Source organism: Pyrus communis, chromosome 3 (genome assembly GCF_963583255.1).
Source record: "Pyrus communis chromosome 3, drPyrComm1.1, whole genome shotgun sequence".
Classification (NCBI taxonomy): domain Eukaryota; kingdom Viridiplantae; phylum Streptophyta; class Magnoliopsida; order Rosales; family Rosaceae; genus Pyrus; species Pyrus communis.
The window spans coordinates 27,047,307-27,066,399 of NC_084805.1; the positions used below are offsets into that span (position 1 = coordinate 27,047,307).

The 19,093-nt window shown below is 35.6% G+C and overlaps 1 protein-coding gene across 1 annotated transcript; it reads right to left on the reverse strand.

The window, feature by feature from the left end:
* Positions 1 to 13,659: 13,659 nt before the first annotated feature.
* On the reverse strand, positions 13,660 to 18,693 carry LOC137728539 (uncharacterized protein At4g18490-like). The gene is made up of 13 exons (XM_068467297.1): positions 18,630 to 18,693; positions 18,352 to 18,487; positions 17,852 to 18,040; positions 16,932 to 17,756; positions 16,358 to 16,543; positions 16,175 to 16,276; positions 15,818 to 15,949; positions 15,396 to 15,608; positions 15,128 to 15,299; positions 14,888 to 14,969; positions 14,695 to 14,768; positions 14,397 to 14,573; positions 13,660 to 13,758 (listed from the first exon to the last, which is right to left on the reverse strand). The coding sequence occupies exons 1-13, from the start codon at positions 18,691 to 18,693 to the stop codon at positions 13,660 to 13,662; spliced, it is 2,451 nt and encodes an 816-aa protein (XP_068323398.1).
* Between the last annotated feature and the right edge of the window lie 400 nt (positions 18,694 to 19,093).

The following is a 19,093-nucleotide window of genomic DNA, read 5'->3' on the forward strand; positions in this document are numbered from 1 at the left end:
CAAATTACTTGAGTGGGGGGGGGGGGGGAGGGCATCTGCCCCCAGTGAGCCTTGATTGGCTCCATCCATGGGTACAGAAGTATCGATTCGTAAGTTTCGGTAAGAATATATTAGTACATAACTTTCGGTACGAATGTATCGATACAAATATGTCGGTACAAATGTATCGGTACGTAACTATAGTATCTAAACATACATATTTATGTAATATGCATATACATACATATGGAGAAATTCACGCACAATGTAAAATATATGATGATATATGACTTTTCTTATTATGGGAACTTAATAATAACTATCAATGATAAATAACATTTTTATTATTTATGGGAATCAATATTTAACATACAAACAAAAAACTCAATAATTATTACAACCCATTTAATTAAAAAGTTACAATTAAATGCCAAGGGATTGGAATTAGTTTTTAATCTTAGATGAGGTTTTATTCAAAGAGTAATCTTAGGCAAGGATTAGAATAGAATTTTCCGTTTGTAAATCGATCCAAGGGATGTACAAACTTCTTGTTAATTAGTTCGTACCAAATTAGTCGTATATTTTGAATACACTGAAATCGCTTCTTTGATAAATGAACAGATATAAAGTGCTGTAAATCCACCATTGATTAGCAATGTTTTCAATCCAAAAATTAGAATGCATTTTATTTTCATAGATTGTGTAAGTGTATAGATTACAACAGCTGATTATGTAAAGTCATAGAAGGCAAGTAATAAAGTACAATAACAACAGTAAAGAGAGAGGGAAAGAGTGAATCTTGGAATGCAGCAAATCACGTCCTAATGGCAGTTTTTACTGGACCTGTAGTAATCTCTTCAGATCTAATCCAAAAAATGAAAAAACAAAGAGAGAGAGAGAGAGAGAGAGAGCTATATAAGCTGGAAACTGATTAGGGTTTAATGATGTATGTGAGCCAGGTCCTCCAGGACTCACTCTCATCGCGTGCTCTAACTCGCTTAATCCAATGCAACAGTGACGTGGTTGCTGTGATCTAAATCCAATGCAACAGTGACGTGGTTGCCATTTCTAGTCCCATGCAAATTAAGTAGAACTGCCACTGTCTTTCATAGTTGATGACACGAGATATATGGATTCTACAATGATTAATTAAATATGAAAGAAATACTAAGGAGATTTTTTCAAAATGGGATTTTCTAGGATTCTTTGCTACATTGTGTTTTTAGCACAATTTTATAATATTTGCACGAGATTATGTTAAAAAAAATAAGATGACAGAAAGTCTATCAAAAATCTCACTTTTGAGAAAATCACTTTAGCGTTTCTCTAGATATGATGATATTGTGAGGTAAACTAGAAGGATTATTGAGTGGAGAACGGAATCTAGCTAGCTAGCTAGCTAGGCTGTTCAGTGGACTCCAGCTTAGATGAAAACCTCAAGTGGATTATGAAAAGAACAAAAAACTGATCCATAAATAATTACATGTGGGATGGCGTCCTCCGTCAAACGACAAAAAGAGTTTGAGTGCGTACAGTTGATTCCTCAGTAGTTTGGTTAGACTAAGCCTCGTGCACATAAACAGTAAACTAATCTTGTGCTCAGGAGATTGGTTTGCCCTTCACGTTTCTTTTATTCTGCAGCTAATGAAAGGGAAGGATTAAAGCTTTCTCCGCCTGAATCTTAATGCTTCCCTATTTGTTATGGGGATGATAGAGACTTCCTAGTTTTGGTTTCTTTTCCTTCTCCACGCTAGGGTCTGTCTCGTATATATTTACATTATACACGCACACACACTGCACAAGAGCTTTAAAATTTGTCCATACATATGTTCTGCTTTTAAGCTCCTAGACAAATTCTTTCGGACCTACCAGGCTTGGCTTTCACAAATCATGGCATATAAACATGAGACAGAGAATTTTGTACTAGCTAGCTATCTTTTGCAAGATTAGTTTTGAAGACGGTCAGATTCTTGCTATATATATGTATATATAAACTTTACAAGGTACTTTGAGACGTTAACTTTTCAATCTACTATACATATACATGTCACAAGCAAGAATGCATGCGGGCGTGCACATACATGGATTGTACATTATATATTCGATGCATAGCTGGTACTTGGGGCAATTTAGAAGGGTCTGAAAGATTGTCAATGTGGTATCATACGGTGGAATGGATCAAAGATCAAGTAAAAAATCTAACAGCAAGAAGAAAGCTTGTTAAATTTGGGTTCTGATGTCTAATTTGAGCCTATAACCTGTCATTTTGAAACGAATGGCCTGACAAGTCTAACTTACCACTTTGTCGTAAAATATGAAGTATTTTTTGGCCAAATTGTATCGTTTACTGTGTTTTATCAGCATTCTATGTTTTTAATTTGTTTGTGATATATTTTTATTTATTAAAATTCTCTCTCTTTGATCTCCTATAATGTCTAGCTAAGAGGCATTGTATAAATCATCTTTAGGGTTCTAGGGCGTGCTATCCTTCATACTTTTAATTGATAAAGTTTGACTTCTTGTCATACTGTTTAATAGATATCAGTGTTTTTGTTCTTTAAAATTATGGTTTGATATATTTTCTTTGCCACGTTGCGTTGCAATGCAGAGAAAGAAATGAATCATCTCAAGGACAAGTCTTTCTAGTGGATTCATGATTCCATATATACATGTATCGTGGCTTCAAACTTCGAACGGTATTGATGCCCCTTACTATATAGTTTAAAAGTACAAATTAGTGTTTGACTTTGTAAATGATGGTTGCCTTTTCCCTGTATAACACTTCGGAAAGAAGTTTAATTGGATAGTTGAAGGTGCTTCAAGCATAAACACAATAAAAAAAATGACTACTGAACAAGAAACATATATGAGCCTACCTACTTGCATTTCCTATTGACTGAGAAAAGAAAAGAAAAGGAAAACAGATAAACCCCTGCAAAGAACCCATAATCTGTACAGCATGCATGCCGTGAGAATCTTCAATTGCGAGAGAGCGAGTTCAACTTCAAGCTTTCTATATAGAAATTAGAAGACTTTGGTCATTGATCAAACCCTAATGCCTTGACTTCTAAGTGTGACATCATCACTTTATTTGATTTTTTGGAGAGACGATCTTTATAGAGTGATTTATAATATGAATGGTTCTGATCATAAACACGATATAAATTGGCAACGAACAACTTTAATTAGGAACACTCCTACTCATCCTTTGAGTAGACAAGTATTATTCTAAGAGGATGCTATCATTTTCTGTTGACGATTATAAAACTTAAAAATGTATGTTATGAGCCAAATCCTGTATCCAAGTACTTTTCAACCCTATTATGAAAGAGAAACTTTCTGTTTTTCAGATTTCTTTCCCATCATATTTTGCAAAATGTTACTTCTTTTACTCTTTCGCCTACCATGACACCTGAAAAAGGAACAAAATTACGTACCTATTGCTCAACTGCTCGTACTTTTTTATTTTGAAACCCATGAACTATGCAGTACTTGTAGTTCTAGTTTCTAGTAACTTCTCTATGCAACGATCGATAATCAACGCTCATAACAAGTTCCTCTAGGTTTCAACAACATCATTTTCTGGTTTGGAGCACATGCACTCATGTAAAATACACTCAAAACCCAAACATGTGTATGCTAGTGTAGCTAGACTACTGATTTTTGGAATGATGTCTAGGATCAGGACCTGCCGGACTCAATTGCTTCGGGTTGTAATGAGTTCTCTGCGCGTCTTGTTTTCTCTATCAAATGTTCAGTAGTTCCCTAGCGCTTCCGGCCAATGCTTGACTCGACCTGGTTACGTTCCTCTTCTCCAGCTGACTCGGATTTTTTTTACTGAAAATATGAGTATACCCCTTGAAATTCAATTTTGTTTAACTAAAACCCATCATGATAAATTTCTCTAACAAAAACCTAATGACTAGGCTCCAACTAAGCAATATCCATAATTAAGTTTGACTTGGCAAAATTTGTATTTTCGGATGTCTAAATTACCCCTAATAACACTTACCTTGGGTCTCTTACTTATTATCTACATTTATTTTACATTATTTCATTCAATTAAATGTCTTCAAGTACCTTATGAGGTTTGGAAAAAAATTTAAATGTCATGATTCCTATGCATTTAATAACAAAAATTTACATGATGCCAATCTTCCTTATATAGTTGTTTTCAAATGATGCTAACAGGTAAATTAGTATATCCTACGAATATGAAAAAGTAATTTTATTCAAAATTATCAATATTTTAAATATAATAACAATATAAATTACCTACATAGTAAATGATTTTGCACAACATATATATAATAACAATATAAATTCCTAGTAAATTATGTAATGATACATGCAAAATAATTTACCTGCAAAATAAATAAATAAATATTTTTTATTCAAAATTAATTAAAGACCAATATTGTGACATCCCACATCGTCCAGGGGAGTGATCCTTATATGTATATTCCCATCCCTACCTAGCACGAGGCTTTTTGGGAGCTCATTGGCTTCGGGTTCCGTAGGAACTCCGAAGTTAAGCGAGAAGGGGGCTAGAGCAATCCCATGATGGGTGACCCACTGGGAAGTTGCTCGTGAGTTCCCAAAAACAAAACCGTGAGGGAATGGCAATCTCATGTAAATAAATTAATTACATATTATTTTACATAAAAAAATATAGATGAATTATTTGTACACGTATATATAATTTTAACAAAACGTGCCTAATACATACATGCAAAATCATTTACCTACAATGATTGTCAAACAAATAAAAGAAATGAAACAAATGATGATAAGAGAAGTATAAAGTAGATAATTTTATAATAATAAGGCTCCTATTTCCCACAATTATAGTGGATAATTAAATTCATTAACGTAATTAAAATGTTGTGGCACAATTGTAATTAGTTTGAAAATAATAAGTATGTATTTGTTTACATGGCAATATACTTCAAATTTGGGTTTTATTTGGATGTTTAAAATAAGATGGGTTTTTGTCAAGAAAATAAGTTGTTGCATGAACTTATATCCAAAGTACCCTTTTTTTTACTGGGAGCTGACTCGGATTGAGAGGCCGAGTTTCAGCACTAGAAAATAGCAGCAGCATTAGCACACAGCAGGCACAAAATCTCCATGAAGAATATGTTAATCTATAGAAATATACCATCTGAAGATGTGAAGAAGATGAAGTTGAAGAGTTACAGATATTGATTGTCGTTGAAGGTAGCATATGCTCTGTGCTATATATACAATGTCAGTGATACACATGACACACTCAGACTTCAAACCACCAATATGATCTTTGATACCATAAATTTAAGTAAGTTATGGGAACACAAGTTATGTGGTGTACCATTTCATTGGTTGATATGTTTCACTTTTAATATATATTAGTAAAAAAACAAATCGACGTATTGTAATTTAATTGAGACAGTAACGTCTAATAGTTGTGCATATTCCGAATACACTGAAATCGCTCCTTTGATACATGAACATCTATAAAGTGCTGTAAATCCATCATTGATTAGCAATGTTTTCACACCAAAAATTAGAGTGCATTTTATTTTCATTCGGATACATTGAAAACAGGTTAACCGCCTGCAATTAATCCCTGATTAAGCAGGACATACTCATACTCGTTCCACCACACATCGATCAATCCCAAAAAAAAAAAAAAAAAAAAAAAACAGAGAGAGAGAGAGAGAGAGAGAACTATATAAGCTGGAAACTGATTAGGTTTTAATGATGACGTGGGTCAGGCCCTCCAGGACTCACTCGCATCTGGTCGTCGAACTCGCTTGATTTGCGGACAACGTGAGTTGAAGCCCGGAAAGATTTTTGGCTTACGTTCTTATTCCTCCTCATGAGAGGCCGAGCTTCTCCACTTCTCGCTGATAAAAGCAAAACCAAAGTAACAATGCACAACAAGAAGCATACACGTTTTGTCATCCTCAAAATTAAGACTACTGCGCAAGTGTTCACTCCAATTAAATTTTGTGGGAATTTATAGATTTAGGGTTTACGGTGTGGATATTGTGGATTATTGGTTTTATCTGATTAACTCAGTGGATGAGGTGTAATCAGTTGCTGTCGTGTTATAATTTGTACGTGTGATGAGTTGTCGTTTTTCAGTTGCCTGGATCACTAGGTAGGTATCATATAAGTCCAAGCCTGCCATGTATGTATTTGGCCATGCAGATGATGAGGGTTAATTATATAATGGGGGATCCAAAAGTAACTCCCCTTTTCTGATCTTAATTACGATTGCTGGATATAAATTATAATGCAAAAGTGACGTGGTTGCAATTCCAATCCCATGCAAACCAAGTAGAACTGCCAGCGTCTCTGACAGTTGATAACATAGATATATGGATTCTTCAATGGTTAATTAGATAACTGATCATGTTTCTGAGGTAAACTAGAAAGATTATTGGATGAAGTATATCTAGATAGCTAGCTAGGCTGATGCTGCTAATGCATTCGTTATCTGTTTACTGGACTCCACCCTGGATGAAAAGACCTGAAAAGGCCTGAAGTGGATTATGGATAAGCCATAAGATAAACATTGATTGAGTACTTAAAGGAGGTGTATTCACAGGAAATTTTTAGATGATTTAGAAAAAGTTGAAAGTTTTAGGGTATTTCATTGGGATTTTAAAGGAGTTATAAAAGTTTATGGAAATTCATGTGTATTTAATTATGATTTTTAAGAAACAACTTAATACTATGGTCTAGTGGTAATCTTTTTACTTGTAAGTGAGAGGTGTGAATTTGACAATGAATATTTTGGTGGATTTGGAGGGGAATTCTAAAATGTATATGTAAGGGTTTAACAAATTCGCTGGCATAGTGGCGCACAAATCGGTCAAGTTGGCCTTATTCTCTAATTTCACTTCTTATTGGTTTGAGAAACCTCCGGATATTATTTAAGATGCCCTTTTTAAAATTGTATTCCTTCTTAGTAACTAATAAAATACACTACCAGTTTCCCCTAAAAAATTTGAATTTTTGTGAAAATTCACTAAAACTCTACATGTCTGTTGAAATTAAAACTCCATAAATTTATATACAATTCCAATAGTATGCTAAATATATATACATATATATATATATATATATTATGTTCTACATTGTCCCTTGATCTAATTTTCTGTCAACAGTAACCTATGGTTATGATAACATCATCAAAGGATCAATCTCAGGGTTCTCTCTGCAGCCTTGTGCTGCAAACCATTGTACAACGTTAACTCTAATATTCAAAGTGATTAACATATACGATCCTAATATTCAAAGGGAAAAAAAAAATCAATCTTCCTAAATAACAATATTAGTCAATATGACCAAAATAAGCCATTTATAGTTCACTAGATTTTCAGCATTACACTTTGTACGTAACTTTCATTGAGTTAAAAATATATAGGATGATCAGGGCAAAAAGGAGGACTACCCTCGTTCTGACTTCTGAGCTTAGGGCCAAAACAAACCCCAAACCTACCTAGAGGTTAGATGGGATAGACAAATAACCGGCCAACTATATATGCCTTAAAGCCTGCCCTGCTCTTGCTTACTTTAAAGCGTAAGGGGCTGGTTATTGTTGACAATATCCAAAAGGTTGTTAGAGTTGTTACCAAAATTAGTTAGTTAAATAGCTTAGGCTGCAAGTTAGTCATGATGACTATATAAATTGTATTCTCATAGTTGTAAAGATTAATTCAGTATCAATGTAATCAATTACTTTCTCTCCCTCTCTCTCTCTCTCTCTCTTATTCTCTTTCTGCATTTCTGTGCTTCTCTGCACTACTGTTAAAATGGTACCAGAGCCATGGATTGATCTTTGGTGACCCTCTTCCACTGTGGGTGAACGAGTTTTCATACAAGCTTGGATGTTCGAGTGCGTTTTCTGATGATCGGGTCGGATTCGTCTGGATTGCACTTGAGGACCAGCAAAGCCGTGATCTTTATCTTTCTTCTCTGATTTTTTTTTTTTTTTTTTTTTGGACTGGGGTTGTAGGGAAGGTTGTCGAGAACAATTCCAAGTACACCGTCGTCTTCGAAAACCCTCCGGAGTTGATCGAATTTCAGAAAGAACGTCTCAGATTGCATCAAGATTGGGTTAATGGCGAGTGGGTTCGGCCCAATAAGTAGGAAGTATTGGCGGCGTCAGATACTCCACAAGAATTAGAGCATGTGTTGCATGCTCAACAAGATTCTAACAATCTTGAAGTGGCTACTAAACTAGAAAATTTGAGTGCTGCAGAGGAGAATCCTGAATCAACCAATTCAGGGAAGAAAATGGAGCAGCCAAGTTATCCACGAAGCATCAAGGACAAAAAAGATGTTAGCCCGTAATGGTAGTGCTACAGACTCGTGTCCGGTTAAAAAGTTGAAGGAGAAGGAGCACAAAATCTCAAACTAGAAGTCGATTGATCCCAGAAGCAGGGTATGTCTGTGCACTGCCTAGCCAAAAGAGAGAGAAAGAAAAGGATAAGGAAGTGTCTGCAAGTGATTCGGAGTAAGGACAGTGTGTTATGGGTTTCAAGATTCAAGTTCTTAGGTTTTGTCTTAGATTACTAATTTTCTTTCCAGCGTATCAACTGTTTGTGATAATTTCTCAGTGAGAATTTTCTTGGGAATTTTGGAAGTGTCAAGGCCGATAGCCGTATACTTCAGATTTGTGCACTCGAAAAAGGCCGATTGCCAAGAGTGTGTTGAATGCATTTTGTTTCCTCCATAAGGCCGATAGCCGGAGTGAAAAGTTCTGTCTCAGATATTGTGTGCAACTCCATTAAGGCCGATTGTCGGAGTGCAGTTCTTGTTCCCTTTCTTCATTGAAGGCTGATTGCCGAAGAAGGTTGTGTTTCTTGATTTCTGTGATTGTAAGAAGTTGATTGCTGGATGGTCTGCTTCAATCTCAAATTGGGCAATCCCAGTTGAGATTGAGGGGGGATGTCGACAATATCCAAAAGGTTGTTAGAGTTGTTACCAAAATTAGTTAGTTAAATAGCTTAGGCTGCAAGTTAGTCATGATGGCTATATAAATTGTATTCTCATAGTTGTAAAGATTAATTCAGTATCAATGTAATCAATTACTTTCTCTCTCCCTCTCTCTCTCTCTCTTATTCTCTTTCTACATTTCTGTGCTTCTCTGCACTACTGTTAATATCTTATTCTCTTTCTGCATTTTTGTGCTTCTCTGCACTACTGTTAAAAGTTCTTAGGTCTTGGTGCCTGCTTTAGCTTGTCGGGGTAGAAGAATCTGGCTATGCATTATGAATTAGATGGCAGAAGTTCTTCATACTTTAGGCCTAGGTGTTTCTGTTATTAGCAGCAAACGTTTTGCAGTAATATATGCCGTTTGTTCTCAAATTTGGCACTTAACAAGCGCCTTGGTCAGCAGTTTTTGGCCGTAGTTTTGAACTTTCTATTTTTTTGTAATAACTTGCTTCCATAACTAACAACGTTGGTTGGTAATTAATTATCATAACAAAACAAACAACAAAAAACTGATCCATAAATAATTACATGTGGGATGGCGTCCTCTATCAAACGACAAAGAAGCACTGGGGGCTAAAGTTTGAGTGCGTTCTGTTGATTCCTCAATGGTGTGGTTAGACTACGCCTCGTGCACATAAACAGTTAACTAATCTTGTCCTCAGGAGATTTTGGTCTGCCATTTCGCGTTTCTTATATTGCTGCAGCTAATGAAAGACAGGCTTAAAGCTTTGTCCTCTTAAATCTTAATGCTTTCCCTATTTGTTATTGGGCACGATAGAGACTTGCCAATTTTGGTTTCTTTTCTTCTCCACGCTAGCTCTGTCTCATATAGATACAGTACTTTGCACAAGCTTTAAAATTTGTCCGGATATATGTTTGTTTTTAAGCTTCTAGACAAATTCTTGCGGACCTGTCATAAATGCTTGGCTTTCACAAATCATGGCATATAAACATTTGATAAGACTGGGAATTTTGTGCTAGCTAGCTATCTTTTGCAAGACTAGTTTTGAATGTGTACATATATGTGTGTGTGTGTGTGTGTGTAAACATTATAAGGAACTTTGAGAATGCAATGCCAATGTAGGAGAAGACCTGTATATACATTATATATTTGATGCATAGCGGGTACTTGGGGCAATTTATAGGGTCTGAAAGACTGCCAATGTGGTGTCATAGGGCATAATGGACCAAAGACAAGTAAAAAAATATCTGGAAAGAATAAAGCTGTACAAATTTTGATTCTAATGTCTGATTTGGGTCCATGACTTACCAGTTTAAAACGAACAGCGTGCTATCTTTCATACTTTAAATTAATAAAATTTGGATTATAAAGTCTTTTGTTCTTTAAAATTATCTTTTAAGACCTTTTTTTGTCATGTTGTGTCACAATGCGGAGAAAGAAATGAATCATCTCAGCCACAAATCTTCCAGTGGATTCATGATTCCATATACATATGAATCATCTCTTCAAACTTCAAAGGGATATATATGTATATGTACGTATGCTTCTTTTTTTTTTTGGTTATTGATGCCCACTTACTATATAGTTTAAAAGTACAAAATAGTGTTTGACTCTAATTTAGACATGATGGTTACCTTTTCCATGTCTCTTTTTTGAAATGAAGTTTATATAAATTTGAAGGTGCTTCAAGCATAAACACATTTAAAAAAAATATGACTAGTGAACAAGATAACAAATATGAGCCTCCCTACTTGCGTTCCCTATTGACTGGGAAAAAGAAAACATATAAACCCTGCAAAGAACCCATAATCCGTACAACATGCATGCAATGAGAATCTTCAATTGCGAGAGAACGAGTTCAACTTCAAGCTCTGTATTTACTATCCCTTGTCACTTCCTATGATAAAATAATGCTTGGCTACTTAAGATCAAGTATAAGTGGAAACTCCTATTCAAAAAAATTATGTTCGAATCATAGAGTATTGTGTTTATAATCATAATCATTCATATTATGAATCACTCTGTAAAGATCATCTCTGCCAAAAATGAATTAAAATTAAGGTTGTGTAGTCAATCTATTGTAACAAATATATAAACGATTCGCAATACTTTTACAGATTCTATTCATTTGTTTTTATACAGTTCGATGACTAAATGACCTTAACTTTAATTAATTTTTTATAAAGACGATCTTTATAATGATTTATAATATAAACGGTTATGGTTATAAAAACATTATTTTATGAATAGACAACAAATAATTTTGAATAGAAACTCTTACTCATCTTTTGAATAGCTAAATATTATTTTAAGAGCATTAGCTATCGTTTTCGATTCACCAGTATAAAACTTAGTAAGTTCATGTTGTGAGCCAATCCTGTGTCCCAACTCCCAAGTACTTTTCAACCATATTATGAAAGAGACTTTCTGTTTTTCAGATTTCTTTCCCATCATATATTTTGGAAAGTGATACTTCTTTTACTCTTTCCCCAACCATCACACCTGAAAAAGGAACAAATTAGGTAGATACATTGCTCAACTGATGGTACATTTTTTATTTCAAAGACCATGAATTATGCCTTACATATAGTAAACTTCTCTATGCAATGATTGATAATCAACGATCACAAGAAGTTCCTCGAGGTTTCAACAGATTTTCTGGTTTGGAGCACATGCATTCATGTAAAATACACTCAAAACCGAAACTTATGCATGCTAGTGTAGCTACAGTAGTGTTGATTATTTTAATGATGTCTAGGATCAGGACCTCCCGGACTCAATCGCTTCGGGTTGTAAACAGTTTGCTGATCCTCCTCGTCTAGTTTTCTCAACCAAACGTTCAGTAGTTCCCTAGCACTTCCGGCCAATGCTTGACTCGACCCGGTTACATTCCTCCTCTCCCCACTCGGATTGAGAGGCCGAGCTTCAGCACTCGAAAATAAAAGCAGCATCAGTACACTGCAGGCACAAAATCTCCAGAGCATTCTTCTATAAATTAAGGGTTTCATAAAAATGATAGGCTTGTAAAGACCATCTGAGAGGGCATATATATAGAGACCATCAAAAGTGTTGGTTTCTGTTATGATATTATTCAAAGTGGGTGGAAAATGGGACCTCACGAAGCCCCGTTGTAATGCTTGTTTTTTTGTGTTTTGTAGTTGAGTTGTTGTACCTTGTGACCCCTTTAGCACTAATCGGAAATAACAAATGCCGACCAACTCTTTGTACTCAAACAATAAGCTGGGGACATTTATACTCAATAAAATTTCATCTCTTACAGCCTCTCAAGCTGTTTGTTTAAGTGATCATTTGCCTTGGGTGCTCTATAACGATATGGATGATGTCAGAAAGACCATCTTTTTATACCATATTTTCAAGACCGCATGATGTGACGGTTGATAGTTGGATTCCTTCTTTAAATCATTAAAAATGGAATTTAACCATCAACCGTCACATCAGGTGGTTTACAAAATATGGTCCAAGAAGATGGTCTACTGAGCATTTTCCTAACGATAACATTGATTAGGGTTTTAAGGCACCTTTTGAAATCAATGGGAGTAGGTTAATTAATTAGGTAGTCAATCCTGATACTATTCACTTTACCCTTTATTTTGTCCTTATCGTTAAAACTTAAAGTTTCAAGTCTTTTTCATTAGTTTTCCTTAATTAATTTGGCCGGCTTTAGTGGGCTAAAAATTTGACCGCATGATTCGATTCCTCCTTTAAATCATTGAAAATGGAATCTAACTATCAACCAGCACATCATATGATTTATAAAATATGATTTCAAAATATGGTCTACTAAGCATTTTACTAATGATAACATTGATAAAGGTTTGAAGGCACCTTTTGAAATAAAAGAGGAATAGGTTAACTGATTTGGCCGGCCTTAGTCGGTTAAAAATTAAGACAAGTGAAGCCGCCCGGATTTTTCCACGTCCATATTCTCCTAGTAACTTTCCATGAACGAAGGTCGGTTAAAAATTAAGACAAGTGAAGCCGCCCGGATTTTCCCATGTCCATATTCTCCTAGTAACTTTCCATGAACAAAGGAATAGACTAAGGTCCGTAGGTAGTATTACCAATTGATGCCACCCAAAATCCTCAAAGTCTTCGGTTACCTTATGTTGAAGGAATTCCTCCCGTTGCGTAGCCAATTTACATAATCATGTGTTGATCTCCACCTATTTCCTACAGTTGATTGTCTAAACGATATTAGTTTTAATTTATTTATTTTGCCATGCAGTTATATACTGATTCCAATCATAAGCATTAAGTTCCTTAAACCAGTCACGGAGTATTTCGAGGATGAACTCCTCAGCCCTTCGAATAGCCAAGTTAATTAGACTAGAAAGAACTGTGTTTACATTAAGAATGGGGATGCAAATTACATGCATCTCCAAGTGTTCTGGGTTTTGTACTTGGAACCCAGAGGGGCACGAAGCATACAAAACAAAGTGATCTTTCATGTGTATATCATTCAGATGCCAATGGTAATTCACAAGTAACACGGAAGAATCTAACCAGAGCACCCGATTGTGTCCTAATAAGAACAGAGTAACTGTATTTAGGAAGGACAATACGAAAGAGCGATGCCAAACTAGATTACAAACGAGGTTTTTGGCTAATCATTTACATCACAATCGTCGTTATTTTTTCACTCCCTATGTATAACTACAAGAGACACAACATTGATATAGCTCATGCTAGCTTGTGAAGTTGCAAACTCAAGGCCTGATGCATCGCATTTGAGTTTCAGATGGTCCTTCGAGTAGCAGGTTCTCATTGTCCGAACAAAAGCAGGAAAGAGAAAGCGTAACACGTTCCTGATATTCAAACAACATAGTAAATCATCACTATCAGTATAGCCATAGTCAATTATGAATGCTTTTATAGCAAGCCAACCTGTCATTGCCTGTAAGAATGCTTTCAAATAACAACTGTCGGCGATCTCAAACATGTTTGAAGCTCCTTCGACATCAGTTTTGCAGCAAATTTCTGAACTTTATGAATGTAAGTAATTATGAAGGAAAATGCAACTTTATCTCGATGATCAAAACGGAAGACAGAAAAAGAGGAAATTAACATCTAAAACAGCCTGAAGGATATCTTTGCTTCGTAGATGGGATGGTTGAGCATCAGTAGATTATTGTTGTTCACGACAGCTCTAACTAGCAGTTCCTTGGCCTCCTCGTGTTTCTTCCTCAGCATGTTGCATATCTGCAAGTGGGGGAGAGAGAGAGAGAGAGAGAGAGAGAGAAAAGGAGAGAGATCATTATAACCCATGATATGTAATTTATAATTATATGCTGCATAAATGACCGATGCATAATCAATCGCAATGACACTGCCTTGCAGTCCTAATTCTCTCTATAATTTAACTGAATTCATAGGTTAGGTGTTTGAATTCTTTAATTATAATGCACACAGAATGTCACCGTAAAACAAGTGATAATTTACTCACATCTTCAAGCTCCTTAGCATACGCTTCAGCCTTTTCAACATTTCCGTCATTTTCCATTGCTGAAGGAATATCAAGTTCCATCACATTGATCGTGCAAGGACTACCAAGTCCAGAGGTCGGATGGTCATCTAAGGTGCTGTTAGTCTTGCTCTCCAAATGACTCTCATGAATGTGAACCTAGATCAAACGTACAGAATATTTGAGCAGATAGTTTATCCGGTAAAGGTTTCCACCTATTTTACATTATAGATACACTTAACAGTCTTTATTGATTTTATAGAGTCAGTTGAGATGAAACCTGTTCTGCAACAACTTCTTTTGAAGGTTCTCTGAAATTTCTGCAGGTATTTTTGGAAAAAGAGTGTGATATGTCTGCAGATATCAGTAAACCATTTTACAATACGTAAATAGTAAGTGTTTTATGCAGCTATTTGCGAAGAAAAATTAGATAGGCTGGAAAAAGATGAATAATATGTTAAATGCATATATACTAGTAAAAGAGGACCTGGATTCTCTAGGCGACTGAGAAAGGCGCTTTAGAGGCTTTAAGAATGCTAAACCTGAATCTGATCCCTGCAAAATAGCTTCGTGTAAGAAACTGGAAAAGTGCAATAAAATCTTCACTAATCTTTTGGATAGAATAGAACAGAGCTTCAAATAAGAAGTTATAGTCACGATATCATTCCAAAGAGAACTTCAGGAGTTAAAGGAATGGGTTTATAATGGATGACCTCAAATGTTTTTCGCTTCAAGGAAAGGTTTGCTGACATTTGTTTCTCAACAATCTGGGCAGTCTTTGATTCCACATTTCGTTGCACTTCCATGTTTTGCTCTGGACTACTCAGGGATTTCACTTCTTTATGCGGTGTAGCATTCAATGAAACTTTACTGCCACCAATATTCCTACATTTAGAAACATCAAAATATTCAAAATTACAATTAAAACATTTCTGCACAGAAAATAACTGAAGAATAGGAGTAATTACACTCGCACCATACTTTGAAATGTTCAAGGTAGAAAGGTCGGTTTTTTTCTTGGCAGGTTTATCAGGAAAAAGTTTACTCCCTTCAGCAGTAATGATTTTTGTGTTCCTCATAGACTCCAGGCTTGAGAGCATGAATTTAGGATTTACACATGTCTGAGTACTAGGTTTAATAGTCTTCTCGATTGTGCTGGAAGGATTTGCTTGACAGCTAGAAATCTCCACATGCCTAGAATACACATATTGACAATCAGAAATTTCACTACAAGGTTTTGAGGACCAATAATAATGTTGCTGAACAATGTACGAAGTAAGTTGTCATGTGCCTGAGAAATAAGCAGTCACATCTTTGGATGGGAACATCAGTCGAAAGCCACATTCTTAATGACAAGATATGCAAAGTACAAGATGGAACAAGGTCTTTTATAAATGCTTTACCTCAGATCATGAAGACTTTTTCTCAGTCCACTTCCCAGGACAGTTTCCCTTTCTGTTATTTCTTTGTCAGATGGTCGTGGATTCACAACCAGTTTGGCCCTGTTTGGTACAGCATCAGAATTCAGGCCCTCCCTGTTGATAATTACAAAGGAAGGGACACTGCTATTTAGCATCATCAATAGCTTTATTGTATTTTCTATGAACTAAAATGATGTCACCCTTTTTCTTTTTGAGTGATTCATAGTAATACGATGTCAGTGTAAAAACTTTATGTATCTATTTATTTAAAACAAAAGGATTACTGGAATATTGTGCCTAGAGTCATCAGCTTATATTACTTTTAAATTTTAACATTACCTTCCAGATATTACATGTTTGGCTTTCATTTCTTTATCAACTAACACAGGAGTATCAGGCAAATTGCTTCCAATTTGTGCACCATGAGCATTAGTAGCCACCCTGTTGAAGATTACCCAAAACAGTTCATAACTTAAATGCCTACTATTCAATTGTTATGGGAAAGTTCACCGTATCACTCACCCTTCAATTGCTGGACGTAGACGCATGGTATCAATCCTTTTGATTCCAGATGAGAGAGGTTTTGCTCCTATTAATGATGGCTGACACATTTGAGATCCAGCTTCTTCCAATCTCTTAGAAACCTTTGAGTGGAATTCTCCACTTTTGCTTTCATTTGTCAGCGTAGCTTTATCAACTGCAGATTCACTGCATCAAAAGAGGGAGAATGTAAATGACGAGTTGATAGTAAAGCTCAAATGTTTGCTTCGTATCAGAGGTATCTACACAGTTCAAGAGCATACCTGTTATACATGCAGCTTAGAGTCTATTCGTTATAAGCAATTTTTTTAATCCAATTACATTATCACAAGCATTTGCAAGTACTTAACTCAAAAATTAAATGGTTCTATGCATTTCTCATAGTTTCAGTAATAGATGCACTTGATTTCTGATTATTGTTGGTTTCTGTATTCAAAACCATTTTGACTCGTGACAATTTCTACTTCTTATAGTTCAAAACATAAGTCAGTGACTTGAAGGATGGAATGAATGAAACAAAGGTGGCAGCTATCAATATGCTCAAAGATTTTCTGACCTGCTCTCTGCAGACAAAGGAAGCTTTAAAGTCGAATTTTGGTCATCCTTGATACATTTGATGTTATGTAGTGTCTTCCTTGAGACGAATGTATTGGAATTGTCTTCGAGATCTAAGTTATCTATAGCTGATTCAGCATTCTCATTCGAGATATCACTGCCTAACTTTGGTTCAGCGTTTTGTGTAGATATGTCGCTGCCAGACTTACACCCATCACCATTATTGCTATCTGTATTAGCGATGTTTACTGAAGATGAATCCTTCAAAGGCAAGTCTTCACCATTAGGACCATCTCCTGCTGACATTTTCTCATCAACATCTTCTTTTCCACTTGAAATGGTATTCAAATCTGTGATCTGAAGACGACCATCATTCTTTCCTTCAAAAATGGTACCTCCATTTGAATCAACTCCCCCTACAAGTTGACCAGACAGGTCATCTGTTGCTGGCTTACCATATGGTTCTGTGGCCATCTCCTTCTCAGATAAATGAATTTGCTGATCTGATTCTTCAACACTATTAGTCATTACTTTTCCTGGAGACCTTGGACCATGTAGAAGTTTCAGATTTTCTGATCTAGGTTTTGATGGGCAATCATCACTGATAGAATTAACCTTGCCCGAAACAACTAATGAAGTATCAACCTTTAAAGGGGCCACTCTCTCAGAACCACCATCAAGTGTACTAATCTCTTCAACCAGATCGATTTTAGAGCCCTGAGGTCCTCTTCTATCAGAAAGAAACTCTTTTCTGCTATCTTGATTCTTATTTGAACTTTTTTCACTTTTCGTTAAGCTTGAATCAAGATCGAAATCACCCAACCCACTTCCAAAAAAGAAAGTGTCAGGTTCAAGTACATTTACATTCCTTATGTAATTCAAATAACAAAACAACAAGAAAATGCAGATTGCAGAGCTTACTCATTGAAATCAAAAGAGAATTTAAAGGGGTCTTGTTTCCCTTGACGGTTTCCTTTGGAAGGTTCTTCTTCAGATTTCTCCTTGGTTTTTGCGGCTTTTCTGGGCGGGCTTGAGAAATCAAGGTCTGGCATGTCCATTTTGAAAGACGATATCTTGCCAAAGTCACCATCCAGATTGAAATCCATATCCCTGAACAAAAAGGAGGAAAAGGAACTTTATAAGAGTTGTCTGGGATTTCTAGACTCACACTAGCATACATTTATTGGAGCTGTATCTGTATAACTGGAATAAGAATACTTGAATCCCAATTCTACCTCCTTCTCAAAACAATTTGCCACATACTACCCTGAGTACCAGGTACATCAACAAAACTCATAAAGGTAGATAATTTGCCCATGATAGCACACAAAAGTGTCACATAACTGTCATGCAAACCTTTAAGCTCTAAATATAAGGAACCTATTAAATGTTTAGCAAGAAAAACACTTCGCAGTACTTACAGCTTCTCAAAGTCAAACACCTTCTTCTTGCCTTTGGAGACTTTGGAAACTGTATCAAAGCCAAAATCCATTCCGTCATCTTCCATTACTGATATTGATTTCCAGGAGGTGAGAAATTCGTCTCCGATTTCCTCATCTGTTATAAGAGGAACATAGGATCTGATTACATTGTTCATGTCAAATGAAAAATTCAGCCTATTAACTCTCACTCGGACATTCTTCTTGTATACGATGACTTACACAGCAAAGATAAAGGTTAAGGGTAACCAAGAGAATACCTAGAAATGAACTTTTTCCTTTTTGATTAACCGAGGAAGTTTTTGCCTTCTCTGATTCTGCCATAGTCTCAGACTTGCAGACTTTATTGTAAACCTCTGCAAACATTCAGTAACTGTCACCGCGTATTCCAAAACAGAAAAAGGATTTCAGTCCTTGTCCACATTAAGTATTTTCCATCCTACCAAACTGACATTCTTACAACAAAAATTTAAAGAGGACTGAGAAAATTATAAACTTCATTTTACAAAAACTTGTAATGATCGGTATATCACAGAGCAAAGCTAAACATAATACACACAGAATTAAATCCATAGTGTAAAATAAACTGTTAACTGCTGTGCCTTTATTAGGAAAATTCAGTGATTAACCAGAAAAAATTAATCAATTGATAATTAAGGACTAAAATCGAAACGATAACCAAAGGAACTAGCTAAAACATAACTCGCGCCTAAATTTGAATAAA

What these genes read in the sequence shown, in the direction of transcription:
- LOC137728539 (XM_068467297.1), bottom strand. Translation starts at nt 18,693, where the DNA reads ATGGCAGAATCAGAGAAGGCAAAAACTTCCTCGGTTAATCAAAAAGGA. An exon ending in AAAAGTCTTCATGATCTGAG is followed by an intron (nt 15,609 to 15,817) that starts GTAAAGCATTTA and finishes TGTGTATTCTAG; the next exon opens with GCATGTGGAGATTTCTAGCT. An exon ending in ATGCTAAGGAGCTTGAAGAT is followed by an intron (nt 13,759 to 14,396) that starts GTGAGTAAATTA and finishes TTTGAATATCAG; the next exon opens with GAACGTGTTACGCTTTCTCT.